This window comes from Eucalyptus grandis, chromosome 3 (genome assembly GCF_016545825.1).
Source record: "Eucalyptus grandis isolate ANBG69807.140 chromosome 3, ASM1654582v1, whole genome shotgun sequence".
Taxonomy (NCBI): Eukaryota; Viridiplantae; Streptophyta; class Magnoliopsida; order Myrtales; family Myrtaceae; genus Eucalyptus; species Eucalyptus grandis.
The window spans coordinates 3,171,031-3,194,219 of record NC_052614.1 but is presented as its reverse complement, the minus strand read 5'-3'; the positions used below and the strand labels follow the sequence as shown (position 1 = coordinate 3,194,219).

The following is a 23,189-nucleotide window of genomic DNA, read 5'->3' as shown; positions in this document are numbered from 1 at the left end:
ACTTCAAACGGAACCTAGCATACACAAATTGTGCCAGAATTCGATCGACAATAAAGCCTGAGAATGTAAAGATGCAATGGAGGAACAATGAAACACGTAGGAGCTATAGCAAAGTCACATGCTAGAATTTAATCGACAATGTAGATAAAAAAAAATTACTAATAAGAAATATGCCATAATTTAATCGACAATGCAAATATAGAAATGTTTGTTTGTGTGCGAAGGGCCTCGGAAGAGCACCCCATGGCTATTTGAAGCCTACAATTGACGTTGACCAATGGTGGTGGGTTATTGAAAAAGAAATAACTTGAAGTTACAACAATCTTAAAATAGCAGCAAAACAACCAATCAATGGTTATTCTCTTGTCAATTTCTAGCTATCGATGTTGATGACTTTCTCAATCAACTTGAAAATTCTTATCAATAAATTCATGTTGTGTGTTGTCGATGACTTCACTGGCAAGTTGTCAATTCAAGTTACTGATAATTCTATCTATAAATAACCAAACTATATTCTCGCCATCGAGTCTATCACATGACGATAATAACAAACGGTTGGCATTTTTCTGTGTAAATAATATTGAATACCTCAAAATCTAAAAGCAATTGAACATTTGTATTTAAAGTAGGTCAAAGTCGTGAAAATATGTAGGCCAAAAAAAAAAAAAATGTCATGGCACAATTTTTCAAGATTTGATCCGCTAGTATAGATGGTGAAGTCAAAGATGGTCACCAAAAGTCACTTTAACTAAGGCCGCAAAGCGTGGTACCCAAAACCAAGATCTTATTGTCATAATGACAAAGATGTAATTAACAGAGTATTGGCTTACCCTTCTTAACCCACATTGGTCATCTCCCAATATTTTGAAGCCAGCTTGATTCGAGTATATTTAGATGCAACATTCAAGAACCTTGTTAACAATTTCTTTGTTTGTCTTTCCCTCTTTCCGTCGACTGAGACTTTCCTTCAACATCAAACATGCTCGTTCTTGCTGATGGGCATCAACTGTCCCAGCATGCATGCCGTAAGTCGAGGAATCTATTGTCAAGAAGTGCCGAGCGAGCCTATCACTGGCAAACCTCGTCACCAATGTAAGCTTAATGCAAGACCAATAGCACCAAAGTCACAGGCGTGTATCCCTGCTGGATCCATTATCGTGCAAACTCGAGATAGATCTTGTGGGTGAGAAACTGCTCTTGTTGAGTGGCAAGAATAAGATTTTTGGTCAAAGCGAGTATGATTTCTCATACTCCTTAATTATCTCTACCTGATGCTTCTTTTATTTTTGGCCAAAATGTTTAATGCTGTAAAGATTATGACGAATGTTTTCGAATTGATTGTATTGATGTTATAATGTCCCATAAACTCAAAAATTGGGAGTGATCAGTTTTAGAGTAGGCTAATTCCCACTATAAAACTGAGAACCACCCACGAAGGACCTATTCCATAAATTGGGAACCGAAATCCATCCACTGGTTCTTGGACCGACTTGGGAAATAAAGCTGGCCATTGCACTGCGATCATTATACCGTCCCCTGAGTTTTTATAAATGATCCTAAATTTCTTGGTGGCAGGTATTTGGCAGCGTCTATTGAGGTTGAAGCTTCTTTTTTTCTCAGTTGCTGGAGTTTTTAACAAATCAGAAGTAACGGAAGATCTCCGACAGCAGAGGTCATTAATTTGACTAAGGCCGAAGGAGCTGTCTTAGGGTTTTGAAAGATAAAATAAAAATAAAAATATATATGGCCTGATCCGTTGGGTCGGTCCACAGCTGGAACAGGGAACAGGACTGATGCTCATCAGCTCGGACTGTTTCGATCCAGTCCAATTCATTTGCTCACCCCTGTCCAAAATTAAAGTCTGAATATAACCCACGATAACTACACGCCCCTGTATAAACTTTTAAGAAAATATAATCCATGACCAACGTACATCACCGCAATTTAGGCATCATTGACAGCTAAAGAAAGGGGAAAAAAAGACATAAGAATCGATCTTTATAATTTCTCAACTATCTTTGGACAATTGTTAGTTTGACAAATGTATCTACAAAGAGTGAAAAGTTTCTCATGGTAAATGACAGTCCCTGAATCAATCCGAGTCTAAGCGAGAACCAGTGTGGAGAAGAGACTTCATCTATAATTAGATTAGTTGAACATTCAACATGAATATTTTTCACCGGAACAGACAAAGAAGAAAAAAATTTGCAAGAGGAAAGGAGACTCAACATGCTGGCTAAGTGAACACAGACTCAGCATATCAAAATCTGAAGTCAGGTTCCGCGTCCATCGCCCAAGCAAATTTTGCCAACAGAGACTTGTTGAAAATCTGCAACAGCAAAAATATAGGTCATACCATTTCGAAGACCAGCCCCAGCTAACTAAAAAGTAAGGGGACAAGGAAATTCGGAATTATCGTGCCATCCTTTTCTCGTGGGGAAAAAAGTAACACTAACTTAAGCTACCCTCGTTTAGATCATAAAATGACTAATTCCAGAGACTGCCTAGACATGTGCAAAATTTGAAGCTACTACTAACCTTTTCAATTGGAACTTCGTGCCGCTTGCACCATGCAACTGTGATCCTTGGGTCAAGATAGTTGATTTTGGATGTGCCCAGTGCAACAGTTTTCAGATCTTCTCTGGTAGTTTTGTCCCGTTCCATTTTCTCAATTTTCGCCTCAATTTGAGCAATCTTCTTCTCTAACCTGCACAGCGGAAGATAAGGCAACATCGTAAATCAGAAACATCTACATAGCTGCAGAATGGGGAACAGGTAGCAATTATATTACGCGTCTGAGCTCAAGTTCCTCTTTTGCTTTCCATCAGCACCCTTTAAGGGAGGCTTTCCTTTTCGAGAACGATCCAAATCTACTTTTAGCTCTTTCATATTGTCCTGCACATGATTCAGAACATCAGCTCCATTCAAACAATAGTGAATTCTTAAGAGTTCCTAAAATCTCTTATGAAGCCCATATAGAAAATCATGGTCCATTTGCAAAACCGATGTGAAAATTTGGGATATGTAGGTTGGGACCAGATATACTGTATAATAGCCAGAAATCGAGAGAGAAGTAGTCACCTGCAATTCATCTATCTTCTCTTGCAACCTGGTCATTTGTGCTGCATGGGTTTTTGAAATACTACGTTGATGATTGCAAATAATAGCAACCTGAAGACCAAAACAATCACAAGTACAATTAATAATTGTTTATGCACTGCACGTTCTTCTGTAATAAACAATAATTACCTCTTTATTTGCACGCTGATAGACTACAACTTTTTCTGCAACTTCTCCATCTTTGGTGTCTCTACTTAACTGTCATCAAACAAATGAAAAGCTTCCCTATTATATTCTATCTTTTCACAACATTATGGAAGTGTAAGACCAATAACTGTGTTTTACATATGAACATATCCATTGTATGTATCAACAAGCTAACCAGCTCGAAAGATCCCTTGATGACTAGACATCATTTGAAAATCATGCCTTTCCGTTTTGATGGGATGCTTCTAATATATGCATGTAACACATGTTTGACTTCTTGCCAAGGCATCTAAGCTTAAAAAGTACTGGAGATGAATGTAGCCTCCCATGGCTAAAATATCTATCCACCCGACAGATGAAGTACATCAAACATATTGTAACACCAATTAAAACCCCCTCAAAAGGCAAATGTGAGCCTACCATCTCATCCAAAGTAATGGAAGCGTTATATGTACGGAAAACTTTTGCTGTCAGACCAGGCATGAGTTCCTTCAGATGAGCATTCAGTTTAGTTGTATCCAGCTCATCGAAAAGAGGATCACCAGGCTTTTTCCCTACACAAACCAAACCAAAGCAAGATAAATTGACCACATGAAAAAGCAAATGCATATGTCCATTTTGAAATGGGCAATAAGTCCTGTAACTCACCAGATTGAAAGTGCACAATTGCCTTGTAGACAGGGAGCTCAACTTCTACAGTGTTTTCATATCTAATAGAGTCTTTACCAAGAAAGTTAAACTGAAAATTGACAAAGCACAACAGCCAATTTAGCTCCAAGAAGCAAGCAGAAATATTTGAACTTTCAGCGTTTGAATTCATCTTACCTCCAGTGAATTTGGACTAATTGCTTTTACATTTTCAACTTTCAGCGTGCAGCACCCAACAGTATCCGCTTCATCATCATCCTGAGTAACAAAAAGCAAACAAATTGGTAACCATAGAATTCACTCTGCTAATCAAAGCAATGATTCTTTGTGGAATCAAAATTTAATGTCTAGTGAGATGTAGATACATACTATTATTTTTAAGAGGCTTCTTTTTAATTGTCATACACGCGAAAAAAGTTTCTTCCAGAGAGTACAATTTCCTATTTTAGGTTACTTTAGAATAGGAATCTGAAAAGGAGACATGTATATATCTCCACAAAACAAGCAGAACCGAAGTTGTGGCACAAACTTGATATGGAACAAGCAATTCCATCTCGAGCATTCCAAATTTTCATGACTACCATGTGGAAAGTTATTTGATCAATTTCATAATGTATGTTGATTGTATCACCAAACAATTACAGGAGAATAGTTACTTGCAAACACCTCATTTCAGGACCTTATATCTCATATATATTAAAAAATCCCTAAGTGATGCTTATTCATCTTAGATACAATGGCTTGCCCAATTGTGCCAGATTAGCAAGATAACCACATCCTTCCCTAGAGTCATCACAAAAGAGTCCATGGAAAAGAGAGTTTGCAAATTTTGTTTGGGGGAGAGGAGAGAGAGAGAGAGAGAGAGAGAGAGAGAGAGAGAGGGGGGGAGTCAATCTCGAGAAGTTTCAAATACGTACCTTCTCATTGCCAGCCCTGAGAGCTAGTTTATCAATCAGATATGTAGCAACTGCTATCTGCCGCTTCATAGCATCTTTACTCGTAAAATTCTTTGTGTATGCTGTCCTGATGTTTGCTATGTAATCCTACGCTCAAAATATCGCACTTTTGGCAATCAGTTATGAATCATATAAAAAACATCTAATGACAAATTGATCACCACCAACATCTGCCACTCAAGTTCTGCTGTACCTTCAACATCCTTGCTTTCTCATATTTCTCTTTATCGCTTTGGCCCTTCAAGGAGCTGCTAGCAGCGAGGAAGACATATTTAAATTCCTTTGGATTAATAGGATCGTTCCAAAAAGGCTAACCACGTGACGGTATTGTCATGCCTTACTTCTTTCCATCTGCCACATACCAAGAGTCCAGATATCTTAATTTATAAATGAAGATGAAATAACAATTAGGATAACAACTTTATTCCTGGAGGACATAAATGACAGTACTTTTCACCAGGGATGGGACATTCTGGCGCAGGGACACCTTTCCCAATATTGATTGTAATATCCCTAGGGCGAATGCGTCTCTTCAGCTTTCCCATCTAAAACCAAACACACCAACCATTAGGAATGAGCCATATGCACATGTTTAATCAAAATAGTCCACGTATCAAACAAAATGATGTTGAGCCAGGAGAAAACACATGCAGTCAAAGATTATGCATGAAACCTTTGGATGTTCTCCACGTCCACGGAACAAGCCAGGCGGTTCAACCCTGAAGTTTCCAACCTGTGGAATAACTTACTGTAAGCATTCAGCATGATAAAGCACATTTATGCTTGAGAAAACGACAGCAATATATCAATCAAAACCACTGAATTGACCAAAGATGCAGTAAACTACACAATTTATGTATCCACAGCAACTTAGCATTCCGTTAAAAGCAATGATTACCCATGCCCCAATAGGACAACAACCAAGATACAGGTGGAGGGTAAAAGACGTAACATTATCGACTGGACAAGTTAAAAATCACCGGCGCTAGACATGTAATTGAGATCTACCACTCACTGATGCAGAAATAAGATAACAAGAAGTTAACAAATTAACATCATTATTAAACAAAATAGATATGCCTCATGCTCCGTAAATTCAAACCAAATAGCTAAACAAATTGCATTGAAACGTAGCCAATCTTCAATCCAAAAATGGGACACAATCGTAATAGAAATTCTCACAAAAGGAGTAAAACAACTAAAAACTTATAGACATTACATCACTTTAAAGTGTTTCAGGGTAATCCTTACTGAAAAAGAAGAAAATAATGACAAAAATAACTGAAGAAAAATTTCAATGCAGAAGGAACAAGTGACAAGACACAGCACAGCAAATTATTTGAGGGGCATTGTTCAAATCCAGAATACACAAGAAGTGATCAAGGTTTAGAGATAAGAGTAACCTTTTCTTTCACACCATCTACAATGGCCCACATGTACTTCTCCTCCAGCTTCATCTTATCTTCCTTGAGGGCATTCTTTTCCTGCATGAAAGACAAAAAGTAAAACATCTACAGAAGCAACAGAAATTGACCTGGGTAACATTTGGCATTGTGACATCAAGAACAGCATATAACATGTTGGTACCTATTAAGCAAACTAATACTGTGCATAACCAGAGGCACAAAAGAATTCATTTCACAGTATTCATAGTTAAGTGGAAAAACATCTCAAACTTTCAGCAGCAGAAATCGTCACAGAAGCAGCTGATAGCGTCTGCATCACACTCAAGATGCTTCTGCATCCAAAACAGAATTTGACTTCACAGCATACTTTTGGCAGCGAAATAGCATAATGGGTACTACCATATCATAAATTAAAGATACATGGATGAACAATTAAATCACAGCAGACTATCAGCCTCATAGCTTTGTGACCAAAAAGAGCCAATAATAGGCAATGCTAACAAACAGAAAAATCTTTTCATGAGGACTTGGACCTATCGATGTGCCACAAAACGACAATGTCCTCTCATTAGACTAGATGCAGGCATGAAACAAGAAAGCAAAACAACAACGAAACAAAGACTGGCAATAAGTTGTAATTATTGGTTGATATAGCAATTTACTAGCTCAAGCAAAGTGAACAAAACTTACTTCTTTGGTCATTTGCTTCTTCTTCTCTTTCTCCTGCTGATACCAATCATATATCGGGGTAAAATCACAGTGTTCCAATTTCTGAATCACATGATTGCTTCCAAGAATCTTTTTCCAATCACTCCAAAAGTTCTCCTTGAACTTATCTTTCTGCATGTAGTCTGTATCTTTCATCACAGCAAACATTGTAGCCACCTGCAAATCAAAATTCCACCAAATGACTAACCAAATAGCTAAAAGAAAATCTAAGGTAAGAACCTAATGGTTCCAGATCAATTGATTAGGTTGCTCATGAACTAAACTACTGAGCATGACCAATGAATAAAGAAGCCCAAGATCAGAAAGATAGCAGAAGGATGCAAAAGAGGAGAGAAAAGGGGATGGCTTACTTCCTCCTGTGCCGGAGTCAAATCGACAGGCTTCCCTTTGTAAAGCATCTTTACCCCATGAGGTGTATATGGAGGTGGAAAAATGACCCCATTGTGAACCAAGGTAGTCCATTTTTCTGGCCATCGCCAGAAGTAGGTGTTACCTTAGTGGATTTAGAATACTTTGAATTTTTCATTACTTTCTTAAATTTCTTGATTGGCTTTGTGATCTTCTTTCTTTATTAAAACTTTTTCGCACTGTCCTTTGCAGAGGAAGACTTGTTTCCTGATGCAGAAGCTGCTGCTGGCTTTTTATCCTCTGGGAAATTGGAATGTGGTCATCGTCATCTGACTCCGGTTCTCCTTTCACAGATGGTTTCGACTTTGTTGACGTTGATGCATCACTAGTCTTTAGCTTTTTCACCAACAACTGACCAGACAAAGTTGTCTTCTCTAGTGGCCTTTTACTTGTCACAGTGGAAGACTTTGCCTGATCCCTACTTAAGGCAAAACCATTTTCCTGTGTTTTCGCTACCAAACGTTTCTTTTCATTGGAAGCAAAACTATTATGAGAAGATGTAGAGGCATTGGATTTCAGAGGCAACCTTGATGCTAAAGGCTTTTCATCATCTGAATCGTCAGGAGAATATTTTGAGGATACCTTTCCCAATGATGGAGATAAAACAGGCGTAGCGCGACTTTGCCAGAGTTGTCCTGAAGTCTACTACTCAATGGTTTATCATCATCAGAGTCACTGTTGGATTCCTCTTTAGCAGGCACTACTGAACTCTGTTTGGACGAATGCCTCGACTGATCATCCGGTGACTTTGACGACTTCAAACCTGTCGGTGGTGACTTCACTGGGGGGAGCTTGGCAGTAGAAGATGATGCTTTTGGACTCATGTCAGGGGATCTCATGGATGATGTCCTGGGAGAAGGATGGACCTTACCTTGTTGAGATCTAGCACTTTGGCCATTTGAGGAATGTATCCCTGAGGACCCCAACAACACATCATTCCTCTGAGAAGGTGGCTTCTTTATCTCTGTCCTTATCAGATTTTTCTTTGTTGTGGTATTGGTCCTTTTGAAAACCACAGGCGCATCATCATCATCATCGAAATCATCAGATACATTTGGCTTTATAGGAGCCTGAAGCGCCATCATCCAACAAAGTATTTCCTTTGCATGTATGTGCAATCAGTCTCTATAAAACAGAACTCAAATCCTTTTAAAGAGCAGCAAATCTGCCAAAAGCGAGTGATGATGATCAGGAACAGAACGAAGTCATCTGAAAATAAAAATAAAAAAGTCCTAACAGGTTTCCCAAAAAAAAGGACAAACAATTGGGAAAATTGGGACTATTTCCAATCAGATCACTATAATTTTAAAATGATTTCAATAACGTCCCTCAATCAACATTGGGCGTAATAAATGGATAAGGAAACGACCATACTGAAACCAAGGCAAGAGCATAGCAACTTTATCTAAGTTTCTAAAACCCAGCAGCCCGATTGGATAGCACGAACTAGAATGACCATAGAAGTCATTCGGAAAGGCAAACGCATCAACCAAATCTACAAGGGTGGGAAGAAGCACGGAGGGAGACATCAAGCTCGAAAGCATCATCGAATCCAAAATTTATAAATTACACAACCCGTTCTCAAATTAATCCTCCTCTCTTCGCTAGAGAAGAGAATGTCCAAGAGGATTAAAGATTCCACCTAAAAAATCAGCTCAATCCTAACACGAACATCGGAGCCCTCTTCATCGCACCAACCCTCGAAAGCACTCGAGTAGAATCAAACCCCGAGTCTACAGATACTACAAAAACTAAGAATCCCTCTCTCCGACCCAACGCATGTCAAAAGCCGCCTCGCCAAACTCAGACAATCTATGCACAACCCCGATTCACAATCGGCCAGGCCAACCAGAGGCAAACTCAGCACCCCGATGCACAGAGCCGAGCTCGCCGGAGAACTCACCGCGAGCCAGCGCCAATCCGACGTCCGATTCCGGCCGTCTCCAGCTCCGCGCAGGGTGGGGCCCGTCGAGCGCCGGAACCGCAAGGGGACCAGTGCGCAGCAAAGCCTCGGGAACCAGTCCGCGAGCTGCAGCGAGGGGGCGGGGCGATTGAACAGGGAAGGCGGCGGAGGGAGGGAGCGCGCGCGGGCGGCGGCGGCGGCGGCGGAGGGAGCTCCCACCTGCAATCGCCGTCGGGGATTGATCGGGCGGCGGCGGCGGCGGAATCGGGGGGTGGCTACGGCGACGGGCGGCGAGAAACGCGCATTTGCTGGACCGAAACCCTAAGCTGCAGAAGGGAGGGGAGGGAGGAAGGAAGGAACTCGCGTCTCTCGCTCTCGTTTCTCTCTCTATCTCTCTCTCTTTTATCTGAACCTCGTTGCTTTCGATTATTTTGGAAGCTCTCTCTCTCTCCCTGCATCTTTGAGAAGGCGACGGTGCCTCCTTGCTGTGTGGGCCTGCGCCCCCGGCCATCGGTCCGGCCCACATCCCTCTCGAGCCCAATAAAGCGACCCGGCCCAATGGGCCCATTCTAGGGTCGGGGCTTGCTTATCATGTAATTATCACACGTGATCTTTTTTTTTTTTTTTGGTCGGTATTATCACGCGTGATTAGTTGACCTGATTAAGTTCTTAGAAAATCCGTGTCGTGCCGAGACGAAGTGACTTCCGACCCTGAGGAAGATTTCCCGCGGCCGCCTACAATCTCGATATGAACGTGTTCGATTTTTGAGGCTTTGCAGACAATTGATGTCGCGAACTACGATGTTCCCCCTCCGTGATGTCTGGACGAACCCCGTGACAGTGTCCACAGATGCGCTTCGAGCTTTGGATATTCGCATCCTCTTCCTTGAAATTAGTGCTTAACAGGGCAAAAGCTAGTGCTAACATTTCGCTACGAAAATAAAAACACCTACCTTTTTATTGGGTATCCCTTACTTTGTGAAGCATTTGCTCTATTTCTGAGATATATTGGAATAATAATGCAAATGATTTTTATTTTTTTTATATCCAAGGAATCTTGTAAACCCTGGAGTAATAATAATGTAAATGGTTCTTAAACAATATACGATATAGTTTCTAAACTTTTAATTTATTCAATATGACTCTTAAACTTTTGTTCAATGTGTAAGGAGGTCTTTAGAGATTACTAATTTATCTTAATTTGAATAGTCGAAGCCCAATACCTTCATATGAAGAGATTACTAAGGAAAATATCAAATCCGAACTCATCAATATATTCAATTAAACTCATTTTCATTCAAAAAGTTAAGCCAACTAAGACATACTAGCTACCACATACTTCATCAATTCTTTGATTTGGAATTCTTCTTTAACATAAATCACGCGTGCATCTTAACAAAAAGCACATAATGACCCAAACTAAACACATATGACGAGGAAATACCCAGATTGGTACTTGGTGGGTGGATGTACATTATATTTGATTTTTTTGGTAATAAACACACCCTATTATATCATCAACATGATTTCTTCTTTATGAAATGACATCGACAATCTCTTTACTCATACTTAAAATTCAAATTATCCTTCTATTTTTCAAAAATATCATCGGTTGCCTATCATTGAGTCAAATGATAGTTTTTGCTAATGCTAGCGTGTTAACGCATTTAAATATTTTCAACACGGTTTTCCCTTCTTCTTTTTAAGCCGACTCTTTTTTTTTTGACATGGACTTCTTGTTATTCTTCTTCCAAATAGTCAAAAGCTATCAATGCAATTGCAACTCAAAAGCTCTTGGTGGTCATGACAGCCTAGAGCTCTAGATCTCCGACATTTATATCTCATGACCACTTCTCTTCCATGGTCGTGAGCTTCGAGCTCAAGAAGCCATGGTGATTGCCAGTTTCAAGCTCAAGTTTGAGTGGATGGCCTTGGCGGTTGCGAGTTTCAAAGCTAGATTAGGCCACAGAGGCTGCAACCCTCAAGCTCAAACGGCCATGCCCAAAACTTCAAGTTCGAGCTTGAGCAACCATGGCGATCACAAGCTTTGAAGACCGATCTGGCCATGGCAGCAGCAAGTTTTGAGTTCAAACGGCCATGGCTATGAGCTTCAAGCTTGAGCACCCATGGTGTTGTCGTGAGTAAAAAATATACTCATGTTCTTACTGTCCATGTCAAGTATAGACCGGCGGAAAAAGGAGTGTGATATAATGGACGAATGGTGACCCTTTTCAAAAAGTAGTGCTTCTCCCACGCACAATGCGTCTTTAGGGAGCTTAGGGTACATGCTCCACCGGGATCCAAACTTGATCGTAAATGTTGGGACGAAAGATCGTCAAGAAAGAATTCAAGTCTAAGTTAATTGGTTAAACTCACTTTTACTTAAAAGTTCAAGGCCAACTTGAAAATATTAACTCCTCCACAACACCCAATTTTTCAATGCAAGACCTTTCTAACATACTTTACACGGACATCTAAACAATGGATATGACAGACATTCTCTCATTTTAAAAACTCAATATTGTTTATGCCAAAATGCAATTAATTACGATGACAATCACCCTTTCAAAACATTCGTGGTTACGAAACATTGCGTGTTGGGACAGTTCTTTGAAAGACCGTGGAAGGGTTCTATATTGTTTCATGATTAATATTTGGAACGGCGAGGTTTAGCTTCTGCTTGGGACGTCTGGTGATGAGAATTGCACCAGTTTATGCATGTAATACCCCAGAGAAAAACTTAACTAGTTCTGATTTCCCTTCCTTTTCTCTCCTCTCTGCCTTCCCTCTCCCTCTTCTTGGTCAGAAAAACGTGGACCAAAACGTGCTGTCCAACGACGCCCCTCGCACAGCCTCATCATCACTGCGACGGTACCTCCCCACCGTCTCCATGAGATGGTCTAGCCGCCATCCTTCCACCCTTCCCCAAGCATAGTCGGTCACCTAGAGCAACCGCTGCATCTACCCAAGCAGCTAGGACGGGAATAGGCACTCAAGGTGGGTAGAAGATCCCATTCAGTTCATCAACTTCGGTGAACAAGATCAGACACGCTTGCTTCAGTTTTCTTAACTAATCCAAGATGTCAGCATAAAAGGGCTCCATTGCACTCAAAGAGGTTCCTTTCGCTTTTGGTCCTAAAGCTAGAAAAACCAATGTCCAAATATCGATTTCAGATGGTGCTTTGCTAAAATAAAACTGCAGTAATAACGTTTCCCAATCTGGTCCATCGTAGTATGATAATTTCTTACGCTTCAGTCGTTCTTTCATTTCCGAAACTAGTTGCTTATACTTGCTCCTAATATTTGAACTTCGATCTTTTCTTCTACTCTAATTCATAAGTATCACAAAGGCTTGAAAAGCTGAAAAGGAGAGAACAAAAAGCAAAAGAAACCATCTCCTTTTAGCTCTTCCTTACGTCATTCCTATTACACTCGTTTCGGTGAATCAAATCCGTAACAATATGGCGAGTGTATCTTAGACAGTGTAATGCTGTTGGATGGTCTCAATGTCAAGCCCCTTCAGCTTCACCACTGACTCAACATGCCCCTTGAGAGTGTGCAGCTCCCTCAGCCTGCAAAAGTCAATTGGTTTTCAGAATCCACTTGAGGAAAAGATTTAAAAGTCTAGAATATGATGTCTAGAATATGGGCTTAATTGTATCTAATCGCAAGAATTTGGCGTTTTCTACTAGCTTTTTAAGTTGTTATTCTCATAAAACTAAAGTAGAAGGCGTCAAGGGATGGCTGTAGCATGAATCACAAGTCATGACATCTAACGGTATAATTTCAGTTAGATGTAGCGCCAAAGTTTCTTCATTCTCCAAGCTGACCATTCTTTCCTCAGCAATTTATTTGAGGCATTGGAGACCAAGAAATGAAAAAAGCATGAGAATCCTTCTCCAGTTCTTGACTCTAAAGTATTTTGCTAGGCCAACTAATTTTAAAGTGTGGAGTGAGCCGTAATTTTGACCTCATACGATTGACATATCTTTCAATGAGAATGAGGCTAATTACCTTGCGACTTCGGCACGTCTCTTGGCTTGTTCAGCAATCTCGGACAACTCCTCCGTGCTATTGTCATGGAAGAGAGTCTCCGGAGGATTGAGACCATGAAGAGTACGTTGAGCTATCGCCCATTGCGCCTCCCTCTCGCCCTTGCCGTAATCCTTCTTGGTAGTGAAAGCGGTCTGTGGAATCAACCGATAATAGAAAATGAAAAAAAAAAATTAAAATCGAAAGAGTAAAAATATATGCAGGTGACAAGTATGAATTCTATGAAAGAGACTGAAACCTTGTTCTGCAACATGGTGTCCCAGGCCTTGCCACTCAAGCTGTAGCGGATGATGAACTTGAGGATGTCAAGAGGGAAGTAAGTCACAATGCTATAGATCCAGATCACCCCAGCCCATCCCCACCCAGTGCCATGGATCCTCGCGAAGTCCCAGCTCGCGTAAACAGAAATAAGCGTGGCAACCTTTCAATTATACATTAGTTATACAAGAATCAAGAGATATATCAATCAGGCCTTTAGAAGAAACAGTGCAGGTGATACGGTGGTAAGTGGACCAGTTAACCATACTTACCAGCTGGGCTGCAATGAAGGCGATTCCAAGTAAGAGTCCTGGCCGTTCAACGAATGACCAGCTTCGCGAGCGAGTCACAAATATAAGAGCTTGGCTTATGATGCTCACTTGTAGGTAGAGAGCTGCAGTGAGCTCATCCACATTATTTTTGATAGGCCTCACACCGAAAGATTTCTGCAAGAATATCACTTTTAGCCTTTCTAACCAAGGACTCCACTGTCTCAGTATGTCATTATCGGAACAGATTTTCTTTAACTTACCGTGAAAAAGTCGGTATCATGCACAAGCCAAAAGAAGACCACGGTCATGATGGCCATGTATGCTCCGAGGACGACGCCTGTGGCAAAGATTTCCTTGAGCTTCCATGAGTCTGGGACGGGAGATGGCTTGACTCTGTCCTTGGAGATGGTCATGATAGTCCCGTCGTTCAATATGGCAATGATGAGAACCATGAAGGGTGAGAAATCGAACTTCCATATGAGAGCAACAAGGAGGAAGCCCAACACAATACGGATCGTGATGGAAACCGCATAGATGGTGTAGTTCTTCATCCTCTGGAATATTGCCCTGCTCGTCAAGACAGCACTGATAATCACGCTTAGTCCTGGCTCGGTCAAGACAATGTCTGACGCACTTCTGGCTGCATCGGTTGCATCAGCAACTGCAATACCTATATCTGCCTTCTTTAGAGCCGGGGCATCGTTGACACCATCGCCAGTCATTCCACAAATGTGATTTCTCTCCTGCAATTTCTTGACAATCTCATATTTATGCTCTGCACATCCACATACACAGTATTAGTAGAATTGACATTAACAGCCTAATGACAGAAAATTGTTGGTGCTTCTATTTACCAGGGAAGACTCCAGCAAATCCATCAGCTTTCTCAATGAGCTCATCGACGGGAATCGAAGCAATAGCCTCGTCCTTGCCCTCACCCAAGAGGGATGAAGATGGATACATGTTGGTGCCCATGCCAAGTCTGCGACCGGTCTCTTTGCCAATGGCAAGTTGGTCACCAGTGATCATCTTGACATTGACGCCCAACTCGAGGGCTCGCCGGATTGTTTCTGCACTGTCATGTCTTGGAGGGTCGAAAAGAGGCAAGAGACCCACAAACTCCCATGGTGTGCCCTCACTCTCCTTTGTTTTCTCAGGAACCATCTGTAACAGAGAGGTGATTGGAGTTAGCATATGTTCCTCAGCATGGAAAAAATAGTGATATGCGCTATTTTAGTATGTAGTACTCACTTGTCGAGAAACCCCCAAGGAACGAAGGCCACGCTCAGCGAAATTGTCAATGATGGCATGGGCCCTTTTCCTTGGCTCGCCCTTGAGGCCACAAAGATCAATTATCTAGTACATAATGACGAAAAAAGTCAATGCATATACCAAATTTGGAAATGCTCAAGAACCTACAGTTGAATCGCTTGAACTGATTGAACTCCAAAACCAACTTACTTGCTCCGGTGCGCCCTTGCTACTACGGTGCCAGTTGCCTCTCTCATCGATGTAAGTAATTGCAGTACGCTTGTCAACGGGATTGAAGGGTAGGAAATGCACTTCTGTGAGGCCTGCCCTTGCCTGCATAAATAATAATTGAAGCCTTTTAACCTCCTTGAACATTGGTCATTGTAGGAGCCGGTAAGACTTCTTAAAGGAGATTAAAGGCTAGAAACCTCTCTAGGGTCACCCAACATGCCAACTATGCAAGCATCAATAGCATCTTGATTCTCAACCCTGGATGCCCTAGCAGCCAATAGCAGCAGACCATCCTTGTCCACGTCATTTGTGAAGACCTGGCATAAAAGGACATTCATGAAAACGAATATCGTTGCTCATCAAGAACTTTCAAGATCGTAATGGCACTGTCCTGGGATATTTGAGTGAGTGCTTAAAATGCAAACCTCAATCAAGTTCCTATCGACGGTGAGCTTGTTAAGGGTAAGAGTCCCAGTCTTGTCACTGCAGAGCACGTCCATCCCGGCCATCTCTTCGATCGCAGTCATCCTCTTGGTGATGGCGCCTTGTTCGGACAAGCGGTGAGATCCAATGGCCATGGTCACGGACAGCACAGTGGGCATGGCAATTGAATACCTCCGATGAGAAGCACAAGGAGGTTGTCAATGCCCTCTCTGTACTTCCTGTGCTGGATCACGTACATGACCACAATCTCAACCACCATTCCAACTGCGATTGAGCAGATGCAGAAGTTACCGATTGCTGTCAACACCTGATCAGATTATCCAAAAAAGAAATCGTTCTGAGAATTAATCATATACATAATACACATCAATGAACTAGCAATCTTATCTATTCGCAGGAAGTTTCATGATCGTGAACAAGTGATTTGAACATATGCATGAAAAATCAAACTAGATGAGGAAATAGAGTTAAATAATGTAGATACCTTTTGGAAGTGACCGACTTGGTTGGTGCTATCGACAAGATGGGCGGCCTTGCCAAAGAAGGTGTGGACGCCAGTGGCAATGACAACAGCCTCGATTTCACCTTGCTTGCAAGTGGAGCCAGAGAACACCTCGTCACCGGGGTTCTTCGTCACCGGCAGTGACTCGCCTGTGAGAGCGGCCTGATCAATCTTGAGGGGATCTCCTTCCAAGAGGCGGGCATCCGCTGGAACGATGTCACCCAGCTTGATGCTAATAACATCACCCGGCACAAGGATTTCCGCCTCTTGTTCGGTCCACTTGCTATCTCTCAACACCTATTCATTTTCACATATACATACGCTTTCAACCAGTCCACGTTCTAATGTTTCAAACAAATTCACAGTGTAGACATAAAATACTCAAAAATCACCTTGGTTTTCGGGGCAAGACCGGCCATCAAAGCAGCCGCGGCATTGCCTGCATTATTCTCTTCAATGAAGCTAATGGTTGAGTTGATAATGAGCAACACGACAATACCAAGAAAGTCTTGCCAATCCGGCGGCTTCCCCTGCATTTATAAAATTCTCTTGTTATCTGAACAATGGCAATTATCGAAGAAAATTGGTTCTTGGGATTTAGTTATATGTTTTTACCCCTCCGTTGGCTAGAGCAATGGCCATAATAGCAGCTGACTCCATGACCCATGACAAAGGATTCCACATAAAACCCAGAAACTTGAGAAGTTTGCTCTCCTGCACAAATTTCACCATATCAATTAAACGATTCGAACTTTCGCTGTTGCAATGAAGAATTACGATTCATATTGTATTTCGCAAATTTACCTTTTTCTCTTCAAGCTTGTTGGGACCGAAAATCTGGAGCCTCTTCACCCCTTCTTCATTTGACAAGCCATCTTTGGTGCACTTCAGCTGCTCAAAGACTTCGTCGACGGGAATGCGCTCCTATACACCGGATGTAATGCCATGGTCATTATTTTTGCATATTCTAGCTAAAAAACTTAAAACTGGAGGGCATAAAGTTATCCTACCAAGCAAACAGATGATTTTGAGGGTAAAAAGAAAAAGAAAATGAAATCTCTAAAATAAAAATATGGGGGCAAGAGAAGGATGTAGCATAGTCTGACTGCTAAATTTCCCATGGCAACACATAATTTTTCAAGGCACCAAACTAGACGAGTAAACAAAGTCAATAAAAATAGAGGATGGATCGAGCATCCTCTTGTAATTTACTAGTGATAATAAAAATATGTTTCAGCATGCAAAATCCAAACTTCTTATAGGGAGCAACACGATATAAGAAGTTTTAGAGGATCATCGCATCAGCAACAGTTTGATAGATTTCGGTGCCAGAAAGCAAATACCAAAACACGCCGGGCGGGATCAGCAAAAATGTGATGTCCGGGAGGAAAAAAGAAAGAAGAAGATCATCTCCAAAGCCAACAACGTATAAAAAGATACGAATCACTACGACTCACAAGGTCGACATTCTCGTTCTTGAGCTCCTCCAAGGAGATGTCAGTGGTGGCCATGGTTGAGACAAACAAACGCACACCCTTTGTGATCTTATATTGGCTCCCCTTTTCTTCAACCAAAGAGTGGGCAAAAACTCTTTGCTCTAGGCCTCCTTGTTGTCCTCCATAAGGCCTAGAGAGGGACTGCAGAAACGGAGGGGAATGGAGGATCAGAAAGCCTCTGGCTGGAACATCAGCTCTCTCTTTATATGAAACCAGAGAAAAGAGAGAGCGCAAAAGGTTCGGGGAGAGAAGCGATCCGAGATCACTAGTTTTTTCCCTCCTTGGCGAATGGAGTTGGAGTTGGAGTCTGTTTGTTCTTTGTGGCTTCCCTAGGTCCCCGGCCATTTGATGGATTGGTATAATGCCTCTGCTTCATTATTTTTAGAGTATTGTGGGTAAAAGAAAAAAAAAACACAAAACAAATAACGAAAAAATTGTCTGTAAATTGGCCTGTGCAAGCATCCTCATGCACTTTCTAAATTATGGGGTTGTCTCTCCTTTTCTTTTCATTTTTGCTTTATCAACTCGTGGTAAAAGTTTTATTTCCTTTTCTTAACTTCCTTATACACCCGGGTCATTACTTAGAGCAAAAGGGATAGGTTCACACAATTTATCTACTCTCGACCTGATAATTTCACCTGAGGGGATCGAGAGCCAGCAAGTGGTAAGGGTGATTTTGACCAATTAATCATCCCTCGACAAATATCATCACTATGCTTATGGGAACAAATAACATAGAGAGACGGTTCATTGCTATTCTATCGGATAGGTTAATTGATTGCTTGTCAGGCTAATATCGATAATACATCACTTTTATTGTAATTTCATTGCGCAAACAAATGTTCTACCATTATCTAATAGGCTAGATATGCATTGGTTCTTACAATGGTGTGATTACATGTGTCATGTCCTTTCATCACTTGTCATATAAAGGTTATCACTTGTGTAACATAACCAGATGACCCACCAATAGTAACACATAAATCGTATTATGAGATTCGTTTAGAGTTGTTTTTTCCCATAATTGTTCCTGAAAATACACCATTCTCAGTAAAATCATAAACACTCTCTCTTCTAAATTTCCCTCACTTCCAATGCTAAGTTAAATATCAAAGGGTCAATCCACGTACAAAACCCGGATGCCTTGACCCCATTCTTATGCTGGAGATGGATTACCAAGCGAGGTAGAAAATCAAGCTCGTGGTTCTCAATTCTAACTTCAACAAATGTAAATACAAAACTCTGTTTATTTCATGGAAAATAAATAATTTTAAAAATATTTTCCAAAAAAACAGTTTATATCACTTAAAATAATTAGTTAATAAAAACTATTTTGATGATCAAAGACATTTTATGTCTAAACATTTTCGTGTAGGATGAAAATATTTTTCATTCATTCATTGTCGTAAGCGACATAATCAATTATTTTGAGAAAAATATTTTTTAAATCATTCATTTTCCATGAAGCAAACGAAATATAAGAAGAAAAATACCTTCGGTCTAATGGATAAAGGTAATATTAAATTTGTTTGGAAACTAATTTGCTAGTATGCATGCAATGGGACTACTTTCCTTTGTATTTTCGGACAGCCACGAGGGTATTGATCGATAAAAGACAACTAAATTTTGGATCATTAGCTCATCAAGTATCCATTTTAGCGTGGGATGACCGAGAAACATTTCATCTAATCCAATCCGCTTCTCGAGTAGGGTACTGTCCCATGAGAAATGTAAGGCTTTACAAATTAGTAGGGTAAACACATGCTCCTGCTGAGACCGTCATTTGGTAATTGCTAGGTTGTTGTTCTTGTCGATTCAAATATACTTCTTTGGATCAATATAAATGTCAACGGAAAGAAAATTGCATTGGGATTGCACAGAAGATTTGTTGGGTCTTCGACATTAACATTTGCTTACACAATTAAATCATCAATTGTTCACAATCATTCCGGAAAATGCAGTGGATTTTGAGTTAGTGCCATTCCATTCGAAGAAGTTCATATATTATGAATACAAGAGAAAAACAGTGTCGGCATTCTTTCAACAGACAACATCTAAAAACAACTCAAACAAATTAGATTGCCGAATCAAACCAAAGTAAAAACAACTCAGCATTAAATCCGTCATGCGCGGTTGTTATTGAAAAAAATCTTAATTTGGCTTTGGTGCTGCCCGAGATTTCATAGGTGGATGAATAATGAGAAATGTATATAACTTGAAGTCTTGAAGAGCTTCTAGTAAATTTGAAGTCGCTGGAGATATGCAAGAGTTACGAAGGTTGAATCTTCAATCATCAAGAATCCACGCTCTAGATGCTGCATAAGACAAATCCAAAGTAAAAATTCCAATTAAAGATTAGAACTCTAAAATAATTTTTTTTTCCGTCAAAACCTTAAAAATGGTGCTTTAATATTACCAAAGGACAAATTTTTGAGTGGACATAAATGTCATACCTTGGGAAGATATTTGCCAATTGGTTTCATAACCAAGGACCCAGAAGAAATATCCCCGAAGCCCAAGGGCTTGTGCCAATCCGATCTTCACCATCGCTGAGGCGACATCATCGTAACTGACCCAAGATGTCCCAGCAAAGGAGTAGGTCGACACCGTCTCCGCATCGTATACCACGGTGGCGCTATAATTCCTATTGAACACTTGCACGTCAGAGTAAGGAAGCACGCCGTCCCCAGGGCCCGCCTTCACTGCCGGGGCGCCGATCTCGGTGACATTTGGGTCCTTGAGCTCCCAAGTCCTTCCGTAAAGGGGCAAGCCCATGACCACCTGCTTTGCGGGCAGCCCTGCCTGTAGCCAAGACTTGAGCCCGTGGATCGAGCTCAGATTGCTCTTTGGGTCGAAGAATGCAGCTTGGGCTCCCGTGGCAGAGGGGTCCCACGCCCCGTGATAATCGTAGCACATGGCGTTGATCCAGTCCAAATTCTTCCTAATGGCCGCCACGGGGTACATGCGGTACACCGGATCGAGGAAGAAGTCGGCGGCGAAGTACACCGCAGCGGTTAACAACAGCGGGGGCTGCTCGGTGGCTCGGGCCTCTTTGATGATCTCAAGCCTCCATTCCCTCAACAAGTGGGCCAAATCCTTCATCTCCTTTCGGTTTTTAGGCCATTCCCAGTCAAGGTCAAGTCCATCAAACGCAAACTTCCTTGCAACCTCCATTGAAGAATTGATGAAGACTTTTCTTGAGGAAGGGCATGAAGCTATCTCTGCCAAGAGAGCGGTTGGAACGTCTCCAGAACCGCCAATGGAGAGGAGGGTCTTGACTGGTGGGCTCGCAAAACGGAGGGTGCTCGTGAAGTTCGAGAGAGCCACTGCTGTTGTCTCCGAGAGCTCGAACTTGAAGGTGATGTTGCTTGGGGAGAGGAAAGCATAGAAGATGTGAGTGAACAAAGTTGTGTCTATGTCTGATGGGGTGAAGTCCGGTGTCCAGGGAGTGTAATAAGATCCTTTAATGGTGGAAAATGATGATGATGATGAAGCTGTTGCATCAATGGAAGGCATGGCCATGAGCAAGAAGAAGACCATGCAAAGGAAAGGCAAAAGGGTGGACTTTGCCATTTCTTTTTCAAGAGGGCATATGATCAAATGCATTCAGATCATTGGTGTTTGATTGGAAAGTGCATATTTATAGGGAGATAATGGTTAGCTTAAGGTTTAGTTTTGGACGATTTTGTTTTGTCCTAATGTGCCTCCCATAGATTCTAAGAAGCTAAACAAGGTTTCTTGGGTGATATTACCAAGGGGAAAAGTGTTAAAAAGTCCTAAATATTTTATATTTGTATCAATTTAGTCCTAAACCTTTTTACGTTGTGTTAATTCAGTCATTTCGGCCAATTTTGGTTGGATTTTGCTAGTTGAACGTCGGTCGGCTTATGTGAACAACTTTTAATAATATTTTAATTTTTTTGAATTATTATTTATTATTTATTATTTTTCCTTCTCCTTCTCCTTCCTCTAGCCGATTACTGGACCTCGGCGATCGGCCAGAGGCGATAGTCATCAAGGTCAAGCGGCCACCTCGCCAGTGGCCACGAGGGTTGCCTCGTGTTGGGCGACAAGGCTCATCCTTGCCAAATTTGGTGAGGGTCGAGCCTCCCCATGGCAGCGAGGCTCACTTGCTCGGCACGCCATGGGCGAGGCTCGACCCTTGCCAAATTCGGTAAGGGCGAGCCTCGCTTGCTCGGCGTGAGGTCTGATGACCAGCTGGAGGAAGAAGGAGGAGAAGGAAAAAATGAAAAGAAAAAAGAAAAAAGAAAAAAGTATTAAAATATTATTAAAAATTATTCACATTAGCGACAATCAGGCTACATCAATCGGCCGGTGTCTAGTCAGCAAAATCCAGCCAAAATTGGTCGAAAAGGACTGAATTGGCATAACATAAAAATGTTTAGGACTTAATTGGCACAAAAAAAAGATTTAAGACTAAATTGGCACAAATGCAAAAGGTTTAAGACTTTTTTTTTTAACACTTTTCCCATAAAACTAAGTTCTTGTCTAGGCTTGTTACATGGTCAAGAACTGTATAGACAAACCATTATTAATAAGACCATTCCAAAGAAATTTGTACATGATCTTATATGAATATGTTGTGGTGAAATCACAATAAATATGTATATATTCATGGTATCACACAAATTACCTAAGTCTACAAAAATCCTATTTGGTTCAAGGTAGATATTTAATTGGTCTAGTCTTGAAACAAGAATTTCTTGTGCTAATTTCGAATCGTATTTGTGTGATAAGTACGAGAGTAATGAACAATCCAAAAAAGTTTACCCCCTGTTCATTGTCTACAAGCATAGGTCAAATTCGATAATTTCTAAGGAGATGTAACACGACTGATTACAGTCACATTTCTCGAGTTACAAAGTGAGGCCAAATGGTTTTACTTTACGAATAAACTGACCTTTCGATTACCCACTTTAGCATATGAACAATTCCTAACGAGACAAACGGGGAAACAGAGAGGCAGAAACAATAAATCAATAGAGTGCAAATACTGGCCATTATTAATGGATTTGCTTGTGACGTCTTGGAGCTGTCTTTTAACGTTTGTCTCGCATGAGCGTCTGCAGGTGTGTTCAGTCACCTGAGAGGAGGACAAGTGGCAGCTGGACAAGAGCTGTTCTAGGATCTATGCTTGAAAAACAAAGCTGTGTTTGAATATTTACTTGTTTGGAATGGTGGGTGACCGAGTTTGATGCGGTCAAATGGATATGAACCGCTTATCTTAGAGCCGAACCGCTGCACAAGTTTCAGACTTTGCTGATATCTTGAGTTTTTCACGTTTCGGTATCATGGAGACGGCTCGACGGGGTTGGTGTCAAAGAACGCATGCATATGTGATGCA

General features: G+C 41.1%; 3 protein-coding genes across 3 annotated transcripts; all 3 read right to left on the bottom strand.

Moving 5' to 3' along the window:
- Positions 1-1,979: 1,979 nt before the first annotated feature.
- Positions 1,980-9,682, bottom strand: LOC104436124 (DNA topoisomerase 1 alpha). Its single transcript, XM_010048849.3, is given in 20 exon segments — positions 1,980-2,329; positions 2,539-2,707; positions 2,792-2,895; positions 3,082-3,171; positions 3,250-3,318; positions 3,688-3,821; positions 3,916-4,006; positions 4,093-4,173; positions 4,833-4,958; positions 5,065-5,178; positions 5,180-5,222; positions 5,322-5,416; positions 5,545-5,604; positions 6,275-6,355; positions 6,968-7,162; positions 7,357-7,473; positions 7,476-7,640; positions 7,643-8,034; positions 8,037-8,579; positions 9,318-9,682. Coding segments are annotated over 19 exon segments (2,658 nt in total). The 5' UTR covers positions 8,500-8,579; positions 9,318-9,682; the 3' UTR covers positions 1,980-2,260.
- Positions 9,683-12,698: 3,016 nt separating this feature from the next.
- LOC120292168 (ATPase 8, plasma membrane-type-like) lies at positions 12,699-17,839 on the bottom strand. The gene is given in 16 exon segments (XM_039310235.1): positions 12,699-12,889; positions 13,332-13,504; positions 13,609-13,791; positions 13,901-14,074; positions 14,161-14,675; positions 14,755-15,064; positions 15,152-15,256; positions 15,362-15,484; positions 15,580-15,699; positions 15,808-15,992; positions 15,995-16,133; positions 16,311-16,625; positions 16,721-16,858; positions 16,944-17,042; positions 17,133-17,252; positions 17,786-17,839. Coding segments are annotated over 16 exon segments (2,850 nt in total). The 3' UTR covers positions 12,699-12,792.
- Positions 17,840-20,110: 2,271 nt separating this feature from the next.
- LOC104438848 (class V chitinase CHIT5b) lies at positions 20,111-21,397 on the bottom strand. Its single transcript, XM_010052007.3, has 2 exons — positions 20,278-21,397; positions 20,111-20,139 (listed from the first exon to the last, which is right to left on the bottom strand). The coding sequence occupies exons 1-2, from the start codon at positions 21,395-21,397 to the stop codon at positions 20,111-20,113; spliced, it is 1,149 nt and encodes a 382-aa protein (XP_010050309.2).
- Positions 21,398-23,189: the final 1,792 nt, after the last annotated feature.